Raw genomic sequence first — 20,608 nt, 5'->3', positions numbered from 1 at the left:
AAAATGGATTTGATTCTTATATTTAAGGCATCTGGTTGGGGAAGAGAAAAAAAGAGCTTTTTTTTCACTGGGGAGCGGGGGGTGGGGGGGGGGGTCTCTGTTGTTTTGACCTGTCCCAAAAAGACGAGCGGGAAAGGATTAGCCGACTCGTTTTCTGACAGAGGAACTTATTTCGCAAGCCCGCCGCTGGTCCCTGAACACGTAGTGGCGCCGCGCGGCGTCATCACGCCGCCAAGCGCTGCGCCGCCAGCTCCTCGGCGTCATCTCGGTTCTCATTGATCTCGGCCAGCGTGCGGACGAAGCGGCTCCATTCGTCGTTCCGCGGTACGGCGATTTGCTGGGGAGGAGAGCGCGGCCGCTTCAGAATCATTCTACAGATCATTCAATCGATTCATCGTCACAAAATGTTTTTTGGTGCCAAACAGCCTGGTGTTGCCAAATTCACGTTCTTAGTCATTCTTCAGAGAGGATAAAGAATATATGACTTTTGGCACTGCATCTGTGTAGATATTTTGCTCCGCCATTTGTGTTCCGCAACAATCGATGCTAACCGATAGCATGTCAATGTCATTTTCAGGCAATGTGGTTTGGTTGATTTCAATACACAACGTGTAATTTAAAACAAACCAAAAAATTCAACCTGACTAAACACGGCCCCAACAGGAAAACAAACCACAATTGGCCTCAAAGGCTGAAATATGAAATCCTTCAGACCAAGATTTAGGCCGACTTACCTCTCCAATGTCGTACACCAGGACTCGTCCGTCGGAGTCTCCCACGGCGATTTCTCTTCCGGAAGGAGCCCATCGGATCCTATTGAGGGCCGGGTTGCCGTCCACGGACACGCTGGCGGTTGGGACCTGACAGCAAAAAATAAATTAAAAAAATTAGCATTTTCCCATCTGTCTCCGTTTTCGATACACAACATGCAATTCTGTTCCAACTTTCTTTTGAGTTTGACCGTAAGCTTCAAGTTCTTTTCGTGATCACATGTCGCACCTCCGTGTCGTTGTTGAGGTTCCACAGGTCCAGGTGGCCCACGCCGTCCACGCAAGCGAACAGCGCCGGGTGAGTCGGAGACCACATGACATCGTAAACGTAGTCCGAGTTGTCCTCGAACGAGTAGAGCGGCTTGTTGCTCTGCAAAAGCCACACAAAAGGCCGTGCGAGTTTGACTGCGATGTGTAATTAGCGCGTTATTGCAAGGCGAATGAACAGAAAATTAATGATGGAAGATGACGGCAAAGGAAGATGAGCGTATAAATGTCAAAAGGGACATCAATTACTCGACATAGTGATTGTGCTCTTATACAACAGAGAGTCACGGCACGCATAACACCGAGAAACTAAACGTGTGCCAACCGAGACGATGTTCTTTTGTGATGTTTACCTTGCGTGACATTTTTTGTTTGGCGTGTCCGTGCGTCATGATATTTTTTTCCGATGTTCAAATATCTTCCTCGACTCAATTAAAAAGGGAAGTAAACACCGCCTCGGATTGTGCCGCATTCATTTTCTACCTTGGTGCTCCACAGCTTGACGGTCCAATCGAAAGAAGAGGTGACGAAGAGGTGGGAGAAGTCCAGCGGGCCGGCGGCCGTGTGGCAGTGGATGCCCGTGATGGGCCCGTGGTGGCCCTCGAACATCTCGCTGATGCCCGCTTTGCTGTGGAGAAGGCAGACGGAGATGCACCGAGACGCCGGTTGAACTTTTTTTTTTAATTAATAAAAAATAAATAAATAATAATTCGAAGAAAGAGAGCATGCGGTAAATAAAATAAATAAATATGTATAAATATATATTTTTTCGTTTTGCTTGAGTCTTAATGGCGGTAATTAATAATAAAAAAAATAATAATAATTCGGAGAAAGAGAGCATGCGGTAAAAAAATAAATACAATAAAATAAATAAATAAATAAGTAAATATGTATAAATATATATTTTTTCGTTTTGCTTGAGTCTTAATGGCGGTAATTAATAAAAAAATAACAATTCGGAGAAAGAGCATGCGGCAAAAAAAATAAAATAAATAAATAAATAAATATGTATAAATATATATTTTTTCGTTTTGCTTGAGTCTTAATGGCGGTAATTAATAAAAAAATAATAATAATTCGGAGAAAGAGCATGCGGTAAAAAAATAAAATAAAATAAATAAATATGTATAAATATATATTTTTTCGTTTTGGTTGAGTCTTAATGGCAGTGTGACCCGGGAAGCGTATTTTTTGCACAAATTCGCATTTGTAGGAATAACCCATTGACGGCGTATTTAAACGCATTCCACCTCGATCCAAAGCGCCGACGACTCCCCCCTCGGTGAGGCACCGCGGAGCTGTTATCCAAGCGAAACTCCGATAATTAACACAGAGAGGTAAATACTCAGCGTGAGTGATGCTTATGCGTTATTAAACCGCGATGACGGTATCATACCATTGCAAATGAGGTGGAAAATGATCGGGCCAATTACGGAGGTGAATCCGCGAGCCGAGCGGCGGCGATCACCTCTTGCCGCTCACCCCCCCCCCCCCCCCCCCCACCCCCCGACTGTTACTGCAGGACATTTCAATTATTTGGTCTCGGGCTAATACGCATCTCAGCAGGGGGGCTCGGATTTAAGCCGCATTTGCAGAGGGGGATGATCCGGCTGTTTAACGACAGCAGCGCTGGATGAGCCGCGGGTTAGATTGTCAAAGAAGTTCGCCGGCGTTGAAAAGGGAAAAACTGATTCACCCCCTCCTTTATAATGTGTACCCTGTTAATGTCAAACGAGCTTTATGTGGCCCGACTGACAGGCGGAGAAGAAAAACATGGCCACTTGGCAGGAGTAAAAACCGAAAAAAGCGGCGGGGGCGGGGGGGGGGGGGGTGTTGCGTTGCTCCCCCGATGTTTATTTGACTCTCCGAGTGTTCCATTTTTGTGGAAGCCCGAGGCGGCTGACGGACGCACCTTCCATGACGACACGACATGTAGACGGAGCCGTCCTCGCTGCCCACCACGAAATTGTTGACGTCTCCCAACGGGAACGACATGGAGGTGACGGCGACGGCTTTGGACTGCTTGAACACCAGCTCCATGCTGTCCTGTGGGATGGGGGCGGGGGGTTGAGGGGAGGCTTTTGTCAACACACGCCTAGCCAAACGCACCCATTAAAAAAAAAAACTTTATTTAAAATATGAAGTCTAACAGTGTGTGGGCCCTGGCAATCGAGATGGAATGATAGCGAGACAGTTAATTTCCTCTAAAGTTTGAAAAAGTCTGGCTTGCAGGATACATAAGAGCAAATTTAAAAAAAAAGAGGTAAATAGCAGCAGCAGTGGAGACTGAAGTGATGAAGTTGGTCGAAAAGATTTGTATAGACGGAAAATGGATGCAAGTTGAATGCGCCCACGCTGGGTGATGTCAAACAGGATTTCGTCTGGATGCCATGAAGGTGCATTCATTTCAATTGAACATGAAAATCCCGCAGGAAGTGTTTTGAAAAAATGACAGCGCTCAAATCTCATCGGATAACGTCAATACAACAGACAACAGGCTCGAATATAACACAGACAAAATGTGGTGTTCTCGCTTTCACTGCCATTATATTTGTCAATTGGAATCCATCAAAGGAGAATTGTGAGGTCTGACTTTCGAGAGATGAACGATTGAGTCACAGAACACGATATTCTGCGGGTCTTTGGGGAAAAGAAAAAAAAAATAATAATAAATCAGTCAAAAATGCTACAAAATGGCCGCCAAAATAGTCAATTCCGCTTTCAAAATGGCTGCCACGCGGTCGTACCTGCGGCTGAGATAGCATGTCCAGGCTCCAGGAGCACATCTTGCCGTCGGTGGAAATGCTAATCAGGTTGTTGGCGTTCTGGGTGCCAACCACGTTGACGCAGTAGACCGGATGCTGGGGGGGTGGCGAGGGGGGGGGCACAACTTTGAGAAAACAGTTCGCGAAACGAGGCAAAAGCGTGAAACTTTAGTTTGAAAAGCTACCGTATGCGCGGCTGCAGAGAGCGGCGTCCTCTGCACCGGGGTCCTCTTGTTGCTCCTGTTGTCCCACAGAACAATTTGGCCCGAGTATGTGCCCCCGACCACCACGTTGGGGTGGAACTTGGCGAAGGTGGCGGACATAACGGCGGACTGTCAAAGAGCGGAGCAAAAAAAAAAAAAAAAAACGCAAGATCAAATCATGTGCGAAAAAAATGCACGCTTTTAGCTTCGCCGCCATTCAAGTGCCGTCAGTACCTGGCAGTGGAAGACGTACTCGGGTGTGGTTTTCTTGTACTTCATGTTCCACACCAAAGCCACGCCGTCCGGCTCGTGCGGGGCGTCCATGTTGTTATTGTGGGAGGCAACCAGAAGTTCGGGATACTAAAGAAAGAATGAAATCAGTCAAAATGACACAGCGGCTGGAAGACTGGGAAGGGGGTGGGGGGGTGGGGGTCGTCGGGAAGGGGGCCCCTTTGCGGACAAACACTCCGAGTTGTGCTCTTGAAGCCCTTCAAAGGGAATTAATTTAATGCAGATTTATGGCGACTTGAATTTGCTCCCTGCTTTTGACTGAGGATCGTTCAAAATGGAAGCATTTAATTTTTTTTTTCTCCCCCCCCCTTTCATAATCAAACCCTGCCCCGGTCTAAAAACAAACCATTAATCTTTTGTCACCTTGAATCATGCGAAATGCAGCGTTTGGATGCACAATTCGATATCGGAAGGGTATGGATTTTCCCACCGGGAAGGTAAATGGTGTGAACAAAAAAAAAGCTGGCGTTCAATCAGTGTCACAAGTCATTGCAGAATCATGCATGAAATAACTCTGGACGCCAAAGGAAACAAATCATTACGGTCTCTGACTAAGTGACAATTTGGGTGGGACGTTACTTTGGATCCCGAGGGACTTGCGGCTCCGAGTAAACCCTGTCAAACTCCAGCTATGTAATCATAAAGCATTATGGCTGGGGGGGGAAAAAAAGTTAAGTTGTTTCAACAGGCGATTAGCGGCGGCTTCGCACATACACACACACACACACACACAACAAACGACTTCTGTTTGGGCAAAGGAAGGAAACGCGGACGATACGGGTAAATGATTTGGGACACAACCGGCTCCGTTTTTTTTTTTACGTTCTCGCTTCCTGTCGGTGTATTTGACCGCATGCTGTCTTTCTCTGAATATTTTTCTGTTGCGAACATTGGTTCAATTGTACAATTAAAAAAAATGAACGCGAAAAATAAAAATATGATTTAAAAGTATATATTATTTATTAATATTTTTAATATAAATTCAATACATTAAAAAACACATTTATTGAAAACTGGAAAAAAAGTCAACACAATTAGTATAAAATACAATTTTTTTAAATTGTGCACAAAATGAACCAGGCCATGGTGGCCAAGTGGGCGTGTCATACAAAAATGGATATCTTGAGTTGGGTGCGTCTTAACTTCCATCAAATCCCCGAGACTGATCCACCCAACTGCTCGGGTTCGAGTTTCAGAACCACTCGCTAGATGTAAATAAAGCTGTATTGTATAGTATTCCCTATAGCGTGGCTCCATCTAGTGGATGCACAACGCAACTGCAGCCTCTATTGTAGCTTTAATTCTATGCGCCTTATCATGCGCCCTATGTAGGAAAACAGTTTGAACTCTTTCATGCACCCTGTAACCTGGAACATGATAAGCTGTCCCTGAAAAGGTTAAAATAGGCCTTTTGTTGGGGGGGGGGGGGGTGCGCCTTATAGTGCGTAAAATACGGTGTGTATGTGTGTGTGTGTGTATAATAGGATGACAAAAGAGACCTGAGGTGACCAATCCAGGCAGGTGACAACACGGTGCTTGGACCAGCGTTCATCTGTGAATTGCCTATTGAGTGAAAGTTTCGTTCCGCCCTGGATTTCGCTGTGAAAAAAAAAAGACACGGCATGCCATTAAATCGTACTTTAAAAAAAACAAACAAACAATGCAGGCCGGCTGTCACGTTGAGACCTTTACCCTTCCTTCTCCTCCAGGTCGCGGCCGCTGTAGTCAAAAAAGAGATCTACGTGCTCCGACAGAGCCCGCTCGATGATGCGAGTGCTGTGGTCGAAGAAATCCACAAAGTCCTCCGAATGCAAAATCTGCAGTTTCTCCTCCTCGGTCAGCTCGTGGAGGGTCACTGCGCAGGAGACGCGGCAAAAGATCAGAATATGGCGCCGACGTCGCCAAGTCAGCAACTTCAATCGACTTCTCTATGGACATCGTGGGAAAAAATTTGCATTCCGATACGAGTGGATGGAAGCACTTAACGGTCAATGTGTGCGTGCGTGCGTCAGATAGCATTTAGAAATAAATGTCCCGTGGGAATGCCAAAGCGGTATTAATACAACAATGTTTATTATTGTCGCTGCAGTTCGCAGCGGGGTAGAACGACGCTGAATGAAACGGATAGCTCATATTTGGGTGAACTACAAAAGATGCGACAACAGACAAATCTTTGTTTTATTATTATTTTTTTTTATCGTCGAGTACCTTCATCTTCCTCTTTGAGGTCGGGCTTCTCAGTCTGAGTCTCGACGACCGGCTGTGGCGGGGCAACTTCGTTGTCGTCGTCGTCCTCATCTGCTGAATGCAAAGTGACGTTTAAACGCCGTTTCTGCGGACTTGATTTATGAAATAACGCGGGCGCCGATTATGTACAAACACGGTGGGGCCTCTAAAGAAGGGACAAAGTCTGACACCTATTTTCACCTGTCTTCCACATCCCCCCCCCCCCCCCACCCATTCACTTCATTCATTCATCCATCTTCCGAACCGCTTGATCCTCACTAGGGTCACGGGGGGTGCTGGAGCCTATCCCAGCAGTCATCGGGCAGTAGGCGGGGGACACCCTGAATCGGTTGCCAGCCAATCGCAGGGCACACAGAAACGAACAACCATTCGCACTCACACTCACACCTAGGGACAATTTCGAGCGTCCAATCAGCCTGCCATGCATGTTTTTTGGAATGTGGGAGGAAACCGGAGCACCCGGAGAAAACCCACGCAGGCCCGAGAACATGCAAACTCCACACAGGGAGGCCGGAGCTGGAATCGAACCCGGTACCTCTGCACTGTGAAGCCGACGTGCTAACCACTGGCCTACCGGGCTGCTGCCCCATTCACTTCTTTCAATTTAAAAGAAAAAAAAAGCTTCTTTGGGTGATAATGGCCGCGCCAAAAGACTTTTGTACGCGCCAAAAGACTTTTGTATCTGATTTTGTATCTCTGCCTTGCGTTTGTTAGGTTTGTCAAGCTCGACGGGGGTCGCTACCCCCCCCCACACCCCTTCCCCTGTTAATGAGACTCGAGCCATTCAAAGGCGAGCCCGAGTTGTCAGTGTAGCGGCTCGCTCTGTGTCCGACGGGCGAGTTGGGCCCCCCCTTCTAAAGGCAACGGTGGCAAGAGGGGGCCGAACAGGTGCCCGGGGTGGAGGGGGTCCATCTCATTGGTCCGGCCAGATGACGGCACGGTCGCAAAAGGCAGATGGCGATGCCGGCCGGGGGATTGTCTCGTGCTCTTCAGAGGTGGCATGGGGATGGGGCACAGAGGTTTTCCGCTCGGTTGCTCCGAGACAAGCATTCACCCCCCCCCCCCATGCCCCCCCTCCCCCTGAAGGGCAAGCCCCGTGTAATTACCGTCCCAAGCGGGAGGTCGGGAAACTTCTATTGAAGCTCAGATAATGTACAACAAACTACGAGCCGGACCAGCTGGAAAACTGCACAGTGGTTGTTACCTCAAAGCGGGCGGAAGGTTCTTTCAAAGCGCGTCTCTTTGAGACGTTTGCGAAGAAAGAAAAAAAATTGCAGTAAGCAAAGGAAAAAAAAAAACACGTCCGGTTCATTTATCTCGGTCTTGCGGCTGATGTAAGACGACATCACCGCACGGCAGAATTTCCTTCTCGCCGAGATAATCTAAATGATAATGTCATCTGTCACTTTGGCCATGAAGTGATTGATCCCCTTTTCGGCTGGAGGGAAGAACATTTACGGAGCAAGCTGATGAGTTTATTGGTTGGAAAACATTTCGATGTACGGCGGCCATACGCTTTCGCAGCAAACGGGAGAAAGTGAGAAAAAAAAAATCTTTTCTTTGGAGGGCCTCAATCAGGCTTCAAGGAAAAACAGTAATCAACGTCTTTCAAGCCGGACCCCGGCCGCACTCGTCAGCCCCCCCACCCCACGCCGCTTTGGTGAGGCAGCCGGAGCAATCAAGCTGCCGGGCATTGGGAGCCGAGAGACAATCTGAAAATAAGGATATAATGCACCTGCCAGCCAAAATGGCCATTTGGAGAAAAGCTAGTGATCCGGGTGACCCTGCTGGGGAGGACGTGGCGCCTGCCCAAGTGGGTGGCGATGAAAAGCGGGAGATGAGGGCGGGGGGGCGGGGGGGGGGCGACGGGGGCGGGGGGTTTACATTGAACAGAATTCACCCACATCGTCGATGTCCTATATGCTGACATCTTCTCTAAAAAAAAAAAAAAAAAAAGTGGTTGGGGGGGGGGGGGTGGCAGGGGCTATTATGGCTTTTGCACCACTTAAGAAATTATCAAATAAGAAAAGCTTTTGAGGGAGCAAGCACAAAGCTGGGCTTTGAGTTGCGGGGGGAGTTGGGGTGGGGGGGGGGGGTCGGTAATGACTGGTCTTACCCCCTCGTACAACATATGAAGGCAAACACGGCCAGTGACGTTCAAGAATACAACGAAACGGCCTTTTGCCCCGAGCCGCAGGTGTCTTCCTCTTCTCGGAGTCCGGGCGGCACAAAAGTCTGAAAGCGGTACATGCAAACCATTTTGCAAAGGCCACGGGCTGCTTTTTTTTTTACTTCGCAACCTTTGCCATCGGATAATCACCGAGGCACACAGTGGGGAAGATCATTTCTCGTTTCCAGAAATAAGAGCCTTTGAAGACTACTTTCTTTCATTCGACTAAACGGTGATTCATTCTTTCAAAAGGGTACACGGCCGCTGCAAATTTCACAAGAGAAAAACGGGCAGTGGGTCTGGTATTGATATTTGGATTTACAAAAAAAAAAAAAAAAAAAATTATCGTGACAAACGGACTGAGGGGGTTTTAACAGAGTACACAATGCGTGCAAATGTATTGGGACACACTGCCAATGGAAGAAAAACATGAAGCTTAGCTGTTCAAAAAGCAACTTGATCCTTGCGTGTCTTAATTGGAAGGAAAAATAAATAGTAATAATCATAATTTAAAAAAAAAAAAAAAAAAAAGATTTCCGCTGGACTCTCCCTTCAAAGCTGGAAGCCAAAATCGAATTCAGGGCCAAGTAGGCGCCCCTACTGGAGCACATCCCAAGACTTTTGCTTAATATGAAGCATGTTAATTGAAAAAAAAAAAAGTGCTGACGCGCGGCCGCAAGGACCACGGGCGCACCACTGATCAGTCAATCATAACCGTATTCCAGCGCGAGTGCCTGCCCACGTCTGCTCATACAATAGGCATTTAAAACATTTAAGTGCATAAAAAGCCAACTCAACTCCAAAGTGGCACTTCAGAGAAGAAGGCCACAAAGGGCTTTTGTGATTTCGAGTTGTGACCTTGCTCTGAATCGACGGTGATTAAAACAATCCCCTTCCATTAAATACGAGGGATTGACGAAACCGCCGCAGCTTTTGTAGCTCTGCAGCGGAGCGGCCAGTCTGCACCGCACCGCTGCCCGCCATTCCCACCCTCACGCTCCGGCGATACATCGGCGTCCGTAATTACGGCCTCTTGTTTAAGAGTGGATCCCGATTCTGCTTATTGTAAACCACGAGTGCGCTCTGGGAACGCCGGCACCTCGAAAAACAACTCTGGGAACGCCATCAAAGAGATTTACCAACCTGCAGGGAGTCATTTGTCAATTTCTTAAATGGGGCCGAGAGATGAAGCGGTCCGCGTTTCACATATTCAAATATACGTCTTGTGATTTTGACACACGCAGAGAAAAGTGTTGTTGACGAAAATGTCAATGATTCGAAAATTACCGAAACAGCGAAAAGTCACGCCGTTTTCAAAGCCTGTGGGCGTGTCGGCGAATGGCGCTGAAGCCACACCCCGCTCAACTGTCAGATAAATACAAAACCTCTTACGGAATTTGGACCCCCCCCCCATGGTCTTTTGGATGGCATTTTGTCTGCAAATATATCTGCTTCAAAGCTTCGGTGATTGTCGGGGAGACGGGGGGTATTTCCGCGCTGCAACAACGGGGCGCTCTAAAGTGTCAAAACTTCCATCCACACAATGGCTGTCATGATGAACCTCCCGCCCAGGAAAGAAAAAAAAGTTTTCCTCACTCTTTTTTTTGCCTTTCTCTCTCTTGCACGCACTCATGGACAACAACGGGGCGCTCTAAAGTGTCAAAACTTCCATCCACACAATGGCTGTCATGATGAACCTCCCGCCCAGGAAAGAGAAAAAAAGTTTTCCTCACTCTTTTTTTGCCTTTCTCTCTCTTGCACGCACTCATGGACAACAACGGGGCGCTCTCAAGCGTCAAAAATTCCATCCACATAATGGCTGTCATGATGAAGCTCCCGCCCAGGAAAGAAAAAAAAAAAGTTTTCCCTCACTCTTTTTTTTGGCTTTCTCTCTCTTGCACACACTCATGGACAACAACGGGGTGCTCTAAAGGGCCCACACCAATGGACAGGTGTATGCATAGCTCACTTGCTAGCCAAACATCACAAGTGCGTCGGTTAACTGCGATATCTATAAAGGTTTGTTTTTAGCACTTTTCTTCAAGCGTGTTTAATGTACTGAGAAAAAAATACATCCCTGAATTCACATTAGCTTAGCCACCGCGACACAACATGTGCAAACGCTCGCTCTACAGTCGCTCCGGTGACATTTCAATGGAAAAATTGCACCGCCTTGCACAAAGACAGCGGGAATTCTCCGCGTACGCTCCCTCAAACGCCGCCGCCGCCGTCCGCCGACCTTGAGAGTGCCGCCGTGTCACGTCTCCTCCTTTTGACGAGGTGCTAAATCGCTCAATCAGAAAACAGGCCTGACGCTACACTGCACAACGAAAGGCGCAGAGGGAGCGAGTGAGCAAGCGGCGAGGTGGATGCGGGCAGGCCTCGGGGAGGCGACCGGCGTGAAAACGCAGTGTCACCGAATGTGTTTTGTTGCGCGCGGAGGAGAGAGAAGACGGCAAGCGAAGCAAAGGAGTTGATGAAATGATTACATGGTGCTTGCGGTGGCGAAGCGGCTTTCACACTGAACAGCTGGTAGAACGCAACGTTGTTTAACAACATTTTACAGTACCCGTAAAGAGTCCGGAGTAAAGAGCCATTTGAATCCTTCAATAGATATGCTTGGGGGGAGGGGGGGTCACAGCTAACAATTTTGTCTTTTTCCCCCTCTCGCTGGGTCAGCGCGGAGTTTTCTCACATAACACTTGACCCGACAGCGCTAGATGATGTGCACGCTATTTAAAATCCGAACCGGGCTTTCAAGGATGCCGAAAAGGATGTGTTCAATGATGCAAGTGAATCAAGCGGACAGCCATAATGACAGACTTGCGTGAGACGGTGAATTTCAAAGACCCGTGGGTAGTTTGGACACCATTTTGGGGCGGACGAAAGGGGCGGGGAGATGGGGGGGGGGGCAGGAAAAAAATTCAGAATTCAACTGAGCATACTTTTCACTATCTGCCATTATGAATTTTAATCGAATGCGGTGGTCAACGTGCGGAGACGAGAGAATTCCCAAAAAGTGGCAGGATGAAAAGGATTTCGGAGGCAGTGAACGATTGCATGCTCCGTCCTTCTTATCTTCCTGATCAATCTTACTGCTCCTTTTCACATCCCGCTCATTAATTAAACCGAAGCCGACTTTGCGCCATTTTGGCTTTGAGGAGTGGAATCTCTGCGCCGACGTCTAATGTTTCCTGACCTCATCCCCCCCCCCCCCACCCCCACACACCCCCCGCCCCCACCACTTTACTTTCATCTTAGTGCTCGCTCACCATCACTTCTGGAACACACCTGCACTCATTTGACACCCGAGATGCCCTTTCCTTATCAAATAAACACAAATCCCGTGGATTATTTGGGACTAAAATTATTTGAGATGAACAATCATAGTGTTCGGTATATGTTCCGCAAGTAAACTGGTCTCAGTGTCATAGTATCGGCACATTTTTGCCGCACGCATCATAATCATTTTTGCTTTTTTTTTTTTAAATTAAATGTTCTCAATTAGGCGGCCCAGTAGACCAGTGGTTAGTACGTCGGCTTCACAGTGCAGAGGTACCGGGTTCGATTCCAGCTCCGGCCTCGCTGTGTGGAGTTTGCATGTTCTCCCTGGGCCTACGTGGGTTTTCTCCGGGTGCTCGGTTTCCTCCCACATTCCAAAAACATGCATGGCAGGCTGATTGGACGCTCGAAATTGTCCCTAGGTGTGAGTGTGAGTGCGAATGGTTGTTCGTTTCTGTGTGCCCTGTGATTGGCTGGCAACCAATTCAGGGTGTCCCCCGCCTACTGCCCAAAGACGGCTGGGATAGGCTCCAGCACCCCCCGCGACCCTAATGAGGATCAAGCGGCTCGGAACATGAATGAATGAATGTTCTCAATTAATTTTCCGATCACTTAGGCAAGTTTCTGGTTTTCTACCATGGCACATTACCTTCTTTTTGCTGCGTCATGACAGGTGTCTGGGTCTCTTTTGTATAAGACACCGTCTCGCGAGGAGGGAAGTCCACCTGAGTGACTTTGGCCATTCCAAGTTTCGAAGCGCCCCGCCTAAAAACAAAAAAAAGCCACTTAAAACCCTACACAAGCCAGAACAACAACAAACGATCTCACCTCCATACCGGAGAAGTCTCGCAAGCGTCTCTGATTACTTTTAAAGCCAACGTTAAAATGCATCGGACCTCGCGTGCATGCAAAATGCCATTTATTGATGAATTGAGTCATGACAAGTAATCATGCCATAGATTGAGAGAAGGGAAAATGACCAGGAAAGGAGAGAAGAGAGTGTCCAGTACCCCAGCTGAGAGTCAGAGTGAAGTTGGAGAGTGGACGGGTCAGAGTCCCAGTGCAGAGTCCTGGTTAGTGTCACAGCAACAAGGCGACATTAGTGAAAGACAAAGGCCAGCACAAACCAGGGAGAGGAAAGAACGTTAGCATCGTGGGTGCGCAACATGCACGCTTACAAGGCAGGATAAAGGGCACATTGAAAATTCAAAAAATAAAATTCAAAAAAGGAGGCAATTCAAAATATTGCAAGAATGAGGTCACTGAAAATAAATCGCCTGGATTGAGAAAATAAGATTAGCTCCGAGTACAAACCAGTCGACACAAAGATCAACTTTCAATAACACAGACTTGACATCATGCAAGTAATGATCCCAACTCAAGAGGTTATGCTCCTTTTGTGCCCCAGTATTTTTCTTTAAAAATAAACAAAAAATAAGACAACATCAAGAAAATGTGTGAAAGTATTGTTTTCCTGTGGCTGTGTTGCCAGGTAAATATTTATTTTGGGGAATGTGGGCCGGGTTGTAATCTGAACATATTCATTTTGCTTGAAAATTCAAATTATATTTCCTCACTGACTGACATTGAGATGTGAATCCACCCACGGTGCGCGCACGCTGGGGGCATCCGGTTTAAAAAAAAAACAAACGTATAAAAAAAAAAGCACTGAATGTGCGTGACCCAAGGTGTTAATGTGCAGCCAAGATTGTGTCACACCAAAGGCTCAGAGAGTTGCGCAGAAAAGGCAAGGGGGCCAAGTAGAGTGCCGTGCCTCAGGGAGAAAACATGACCTCCATGTGTGTAGGAAATGGCCATGCCGGGTGAGGGAAATGAGTCAACGCGTGGAGGGGGTTCCCGGGGGCGGGACCGATCTCTGGGCCTGGTGGGACATTGGAGGTAGCTTGAATTTCAGCCAAGGGAAGGCGCACTAATTGGGGGTTAAGAAGTCCCCCAGGCATCACAACAGTGCGCCGTTTTATTGGTAATTCCGGATCACTCGAAATCAACGGCGCATAAATCAAAAGAACAAGCTGGAACAAACTTCTCATCTATCGCGGTAATTCGCGGCATCGCTCCTACTATTGTATCGTTTTGTACTGCAGGGAGGGTACAAACTGCGCACATGTTCACGTACCTTGGTCCCACAGCTCCGTCCGAGTCCTGGCTCCCGGTCTCGCTTAAGGTGTCTGCCGATTTGGTAGTTGGAGACGTGGGAGCGGGGACTACAGAGAGAAATAAATACAGGAAGACATTTTAATCAAAAGATCAGCACACAACTTGAATTGATTATTATTATTATTATTATTATTTGGACTCGTTTCGGAATACTGCCCGGATCTTGGATGTGCTCTTGAGCGCAATGAGAGATAATTTCGGTCAAACATTTTTCAGATGAATGAGATTATCCCAAAATAAATTTTAAAACAAGATTTTAAATTGTGTTTTACAGCCATGCCAAGGGTGACTTTAATACAGTGCTTGGGACTGCTCGGTTTTTTTTGTTTTGTTTTTCAACGGATCTCTTCTGCCCCCTGTTGTTAGCAAAGTGGTAGTGTTGTAGCTCCGGTTGACAGCAACAGAATAATAATACTGTACAGCATAGGTGTCAAACTCAGGTCCTGGGGGGCTTTGCTGTGCAGTCAAGTGTTCATTTGTTTAACACCAGACAGAATACAACACCAGTGGTGTAAAACTAACTGAACGGCATGAAAAAAAATTCCTTCGGAGTAAAGACAATTATAGAAAAGCCACCTACCAACAGAAACATCAGAGGCTATGCCAAAACTTTGCAGCAGGGCATCAGCTTCATATCGCTTCTTCTCCAAGTCGGACTCTTCATGGTGAATGGCCGTATCTTTCAGTTGATCTGCCTGTTTTGTCATGACAGAAAATTGATACTAATTCCAGGGAATATGATGTAAAATGCACTATTTGTTGGAATCCATCAAATAATATACAAAATAAAATAAAATCGTTTTGCGACGTGTCCGTGACTTTGCACAAGGACAATTTGCTGTCTGGAGATGGAGGGGTAAATATCTCCTTGCCCTGTAGGGAGTCTCCAGAATATTTTGCTTTTCACACCTGACTGAGCACACAGAACAATGCGCCATCAACAAACCCATTCATTATGTATTTACTGTCCTCTACGCAACTTGGAGGGAAAAAAAATCAAAACCAAAAAAAAAGGAGGCAGTTGGAACACAAGATTAATGTTATACTGTATCATGGCAAAGAAAGCAAATGCAACTTGGTAATTTATACTTTACCTTTTTTTTGTTTTCGACATATGAACAACTGCGTAAATGCTGTTTTCATGGCTACGGTCACATTTGCAAGAGTGCATTCACAACAAGATATATGAGATTATAGTGTCAGCCGCTGGGTGTTCTCACAAGAACAAACAAGACTTGTTCTTTGCTGACAATGAGCCATCTATTTTGAATCCATAAAATGCAGCCAAAGTTGAAGGATACCTCCTTCTTCTTGCGTTCCTCCTCCTTCCTTTTCTTTTCCTCTCTGATTTGGGCCAAGCGTTGCTTCTTCCTCTCAAGCTCCGCTTTTAGTTCACTTTTGTCAGACATGATGCTGCAGCTGCATAAGAGGGGAAACGTGTATTTCGTTATTAGCACAACACAAAAATGCTGAGTGAACACTGAATCATAGCACAATCATACTCAGTGGGAACATATTTGTCATGAGCAGCTACACAATGACTTTAAATCATACAAAGATAGAGTACACTTTCGATCAATTAAGATTGCAATGTTTCATTGTTGTGTTATGTTTGCAGTGGTATAGGACAGAAGTTTACCAATGCGTGTAATAAGAACAATAGTACCAACAAACTCAACGCTCAACTGGTGACTCCTAATGTGTTTTATTTTGAAAAGGCAGATTATTTTATTCAGTTCTTACAGGATTTTATTGCACAGACTCCTAATAAATTTACATTCCCCGAATTTATTTCTGTCGATCGGAAACAAAACGAGAGCCCAAATAACTTGATCTATGATTCAAGCCCCACCCTGTACAATCGGATCGCCGCAATTTGCCCCCTCATTAGCGTCCCTGTCAAACAAGACAAGACGGGTTTTTTCACTTGACGGTCTAGATATTCGCAGTTTTACTTGTTGAAACCATAAGTTCGATCACATCTTCAAACGAGAGATTCGCTTCATGTCGGTTTCAGCTTGAATTGTCTCGACTACTGTTAGCCTTCCGTGCTAAGACTAGCTGATGTGCTGTCATTTAGCAGTATACGCAACACGTGCTATAACACAGAATGTATACAAACAAGTGTGAAGATAAAAGTTTGTTATTTAAATAAAAAACATGTCTTTAGCAACCGATCCATTAATGTGTAGCTGGATGAAGCGGTGGACTAATCAAGTAGCGGGTTAACTACCACAGCGAGCTAGGTCCGCAGGGCGATCATGCGCTAACAGTTCTAATGAAGCCCCCGAGCCTAATCGAACTATGTAAATAATCTAAGTATAAAAAGCGTGTGCAACTACAACGCGGTCAGAATGTCTGTTAGCAATCAAACCTTTAATTCGGTTTCGGGCCGGGAGGGAGTCTTTTAGCAAAAAAGTCAAAACAAACCAGCTTGCATCCAAGTACGGCTCCCGCGAAGGGACAAATTAGGCGTTTGGCGTTTGGGGTGCAGTTTGCGGAAGTCATAGTGTTCATGCAGTGCGACTAAAAAGGAAAACATTAACTATTCATACCCCGATTAAATATTACATCATCTCATCTCATCTTCCGTATCGCTTGATCCTCACTAGGGTCGCGGGGGGTGCTGGAGCCTATCCCAGCTGTCTTCGGGCAGTAGGCGGGGGACACCCTGAATCGGTTGCCAGCCAATCGCAGGGCACACAGAAACGAACAACCATTCGCACTCACACTCACACCTAGGGACAATTTAGAGTGTTCAATAAGCCTGCCACGCATGTTTTTGGAATGTGGGAGGAAACCGGAGTACCTGGAGAAAACCCACACAGGCCCGGGGAGATCATGCAAACTCCACACAGGGAGGCCGGAGCTGGAATCGAACCCGGTACCTCTGCACTGTGAAGCCGACGTGCTAACCACTGGACTACCGGGCCGCCATTTAAATATTACATCAATTATTATATCATTTTCAGTTGGTGTAGATCAGGGATGGGCAAACCTTTGTACGGAACAGTGATAGCTGGGCCAGGTTATTGAGGATTAGAAATGCTTCAAATGTAATTGTGAAATGTGACGGACGAATCGTTCAATCTTATAATAAAAATGTCGAATTCAGTTTTATTTTGAATCCATTTACCATTAATTACTTAATAAAATGAGGTAAAACTGTTCCATTATGGAAAGACAATATATGTTGAATAAAAGTTTTATTGGTTACAATCAAGCAAATAAGACATTTTTGAATAAGATAAAACAAAAAAGTATGCATACTATATTTACTAATCTTATGGGGAAATCATAATTTTGCAATTTACACTATACATGTAATAGAAACGTGCAAAGAAAGTTATGAGGTACTCATTTATGACCATATGTGGTTTGACTGTTTTTCACCATTTCAGTTGTGATTATCTTTAGCTGGTTAAAACGTGACCAAGTGTTGCACTCGTGGTTCGGCGTAAATTGCCTCTCCCCCACTTTATAAGAACTTGAGCACCTTCGTTTGCACCAGTTGGTATACAGTGATATAGCAAAAGAATTGTTTATTCTTTTCGGAAAGTCTTCTGACGTGGTGGCTTTAGAGTGCCTCGTTTTTGACCCGGAATGGGCACATGTTATGGAGAGAGTTGAAAAGGTGAGGAGGGGTAAAAAAAGATATGACTCAGGACTTTGTACTCGCTTGACAACTTTGGAAAAAGACCTGTGACAATCCAGTCAGATATATTCCACAGTCATGAGAGAGAGCCAAATCAGAATCCGCAAAAATATTTATTGCAAATATGTATCATAGTATCTGAATAATTTCAACACAGAAAAATGCAGGAGAATTAGAGGAGTTGGTTGATTATCGGTATATGCGAATCCTGTTTACATACAATCAGATCGTATTGCAACATCTACCATATATAAGAAAAATATGAAACATAGATATCAAATAAGAAAGAAATCCAGCATATGTGAGCAGTAAAAAAAAGGAGTGTACATTCATTTTAAATTCCAGTTGATATTGAAATTCAGTTGACCTGATCATCAAATGCATTATTCCTCCTGCGGACCTCCCCAAAGCCGTCACCCTCTGCTCCATCTGAGAGTTGAGACAGGGCCGGACCCACTTTTGTGTCATCCTCACCACCCCCGTTGGAATGCAGAGTATGCAAGGTCTGGTCACTTGGCCGTTTCCAAGACTGTCGAGTGGCAATCCAAAGGATTAGTCCTCCAAATAGCACGAGAAGGAGTCCCAGAACGTTGACAAAAATTGCCTCAGGGGGCGAATTATTATATTTTGGGTTGGTTCTAGGAGGAGAAAATAAAACAAAATTAGACTTGTTTATGCACACCATATACAAATTAATTGTGATTTTAAATACCTTAGTAAACCTGTTTTGTTTTGTGGTACTTACAGGGCAAATAGAAGTTTCTCAGTGATACCCATGAGTGCCGCTGCTATAACGGAGGTGAAGATGAATAGGCCACTGTAGACATGAACGGGCATAAGGGCTGCTCTCCAGGACATGGGCGCAAATGGCAGCAAATACAGGCTGACCCCGAGAACCAGCTGCATAAAAAAACATATCCATGTTTTAATCATACAAAACAAAATGAAATAAAAAAAATCAAATAAAAATAAATACCTGGAGACAATAGAGTATTACAGCTGATAGGCCCACCCAGCTGTGCAGACTGTACATATTGGGGATTTTGGCAGCGTTGTGATAGTCAAAAACCGCCACTGTAGCAACAACAGCAAAAATGAAGGCCGCCAAGTTCAAGCTTGCATGTATAAATTTCATGGTAAGTTTGCTGTACTTCCAGGTCCATGGGAGTCTGTACACGATGATGGCTGGAAGAGAGAATTATTGTCATTCGATCAAAGTGTTTCAGATTTCTTCATATAAAAGAACAACAAAAAAAAGGGTCTGTTTGTATTGCAGATGCAGTTATGGATGACATGTAAAGTTTTGACCCGAGGTAGGTGCTTCCAAGATGCAAATATTTTGTGTAAAAGGCGCTGCTTACTCTTTGACAAGACAGAGTATTGACAAGTAGAGCCATCCAGTTTGACGGCGTATGTTAACATTTCTTGAACATTCGGAATGTTGATTAGTTCAGGATCACATGTGCATAGGGTACATATTGACAGAAGGAATTTTCTTTTCAAGGAGACGCACTTGTGTTCTCATGGTGTGAAAAATCTGCACACATTTGTTTTATTTCTGTGTAACTCGACGTAAGCGAGACATAAACCAGAAAAGGCTTGTTTGATATCAGTGGGGGGAAAACAATCTGCAAATTTCTGTGTAAGTTGATGGACGATAATGATGGGAAAAAGAAACAAAAGAGAAAACCTGTTTTGAATAATGTCATTGGAATTTATTTTTCTTTAATTAAATAAGTGAAACAGAAATCATAAATTAGAAATTAGACAGCTAAGGGGGGAAAACAGATTTAATTTGAAGATCATATTAAATGTGATCTTAAAATTGACCCATATTGTCAATTTAGGATGTAAAAACGGAAAGACTATTACAGGCAGCTCGTCGCTGTTTTTATGTTTGTGCCAAAGAGCTGTCATATATACAAATATTCTTGTGGCATCTTAGTGCCAAGGAGCTATGTTCAAGTAATTTGAGGAACTTCATTTAGTTCTCTGCCACCATCTTGTGGATGTTTTAGGCAATCGTAGGCCTTTTTAACGGAGAACAAAACACTGTATCGTCTTTGCAAATGTATTTATTAAAAAATACAACATTAGCAGATTAACACTGTCGCATTTCCAGACCAACTTGAAAAGAGAGTTAAGAACTACAGTATTTCAATTGCATGACGTCACACATTCTGACGAAACACTGCGCTCAATCGAAAAGTTAAGCTTATCGCGTAGTATTGAGCCGAGGCGATCATTTTAGCGTTTCGTCCACAAACACGTTCGAAAACATTGCAGAGCTGCTCACGTGATGACTTGCGTGCTCAAAACTCGACTTGATCAACCACGACAGTATGACTTGTGTCATAACATGAAGCTGCCCAGAGAAGTAAAAAAAAAAAAGCTAAACTCCCACCCAACTCACCCAGACCCTGCAGGATGATAAACCCGCACACGTTCAACACCGGATGCCAGTTGAACTCCGCCAGTCCTCCGTCCCACGCCAGACCCCGTTGATAATAAAGGATCCATCTTAACACGAAAATGATAGCGATCACACCAACAACGCCGGCGGACGACAAGATGACCAGAAACTGTTTGTAGTTCTCCATCGTGCTTTCGTATTCTCGGTAGCAGGTCTGATCCAAGGGAAGACGGTGCTGAAGGGTTCCAGTCTGTTGTGGACAGACTCGAGGTCACGTGACACACAGCTAAGCAAAATTCTCAAGAGGAGGGGCGTTTTGTAACTTTGTAGCTTACAAAACTCGCTCTATTTACTTTGTGTATCACAT

General features: G+C 45.3%; 3 protein-coding genes across 5 annotated transcripts in view; 1 reads left to right on the top strand and 2 right to left on the bottom strand.

Moving 5' to 3' along the window:
* The window catches only part of LOC127611984 (electrogenic aspartate/glutamate antiporter SLC25A12, mitochondrial-like), an 81,542-nt gene that overhangs the window by 22,838 nt on the left and 38,096 nt on the right, over positions 1-20,608 (top strand). The gene's annotated exons all lie outside the window — the stretch shown is intronic.
* On the bottom strand, positions 85-16,662 carry dync1i2a (dynein, cytoplasmic 1, intermediate chain 2a). 3 transcript variants are annotated; one of them, XM_052082807.1, is made up of 17 exons: positions 16,548-16,662; positions 15,475-15,592; positions 14,754-14,868; positions 14,133-14,220; positions 13,006-13,065; positions 12,645-12,760; positions 6,505-6,594; positions 5,989-6,151; positions 5,796-5,895; positions 4,240-4,365; positions 3,988-4,134; positions 3,785-3,898; positions 2,950-3,083; positions 1,521-1,665; positions 1,000-1,140; positions 735-860; positions 85-337 (listed from the first exon to the last, which is right to left on the bottom strand). In XM_052082807.1, exons 2-17 carry the CDS (start codon positions 15,580-15,582, stop codon positions 224-226), a joined length of 1,887 nt encoding a protein of 628 aa, XP_051938767.1. In that variant the 5' UTR covers positions 15,583-15,592; positions 16,548-16,662; the 3' UTR covers positions 85-223. The 3 variants fall into 3 exon arrangements, with proteins under 3 accessions (XP_051938767.1, XP_051938768.1, XP_051938769.1); XM_052082808.1 differs by having other exon boundaries at positions 16,604-16,634; XM_052082809.1 differs by lacking the exon at positions 13,006-13,065 and having other exon boundaries at positions 16,548-16,632.
* LOC127611991 (plasma membrane ascorbate-dependent reductase CYBRD1) lies at positions 17,470-20,535 on the bottom strand. Its single transcript, XM_052082817.1, has 4 exons — positions 20,242-20,535; positions 18,805-19,013; positions 18,574-18,728; positions 17,470-18,466 (listed from the first exon to the last, which is right to left on the bottom strand). The coding sequence occupies exons 1-4, from the start codon at positions 20,426-20,428 to the stop codon at positions 18,187-18,189; spliced, it is 831 nt and encodes a 276-aa protein (XP_051938777.1). The 5' UTR covers positions 20,429-20,535; the 3' UTR covers positions 17,470-18,186.

Source organism: Hippocampus zosterae, chromosome 12, assembly GCF_025434085.1.
Source record: "Hippocampus zosterae strain Florida chromosome 12, ASM2543408v3, whole genome shotgun sequence".
Lineage (NCBI taxonomy): Eukaryota > Metazoa > Chordata > Actinopteri > Syngnathiformes > Syngnathidae > Hippocampus > Hippocampus zosterae.
Note: the sequence above shows the minus strand (reverse complement) of the source record. Positions and strands in the feature narration are given on the sequence as shown.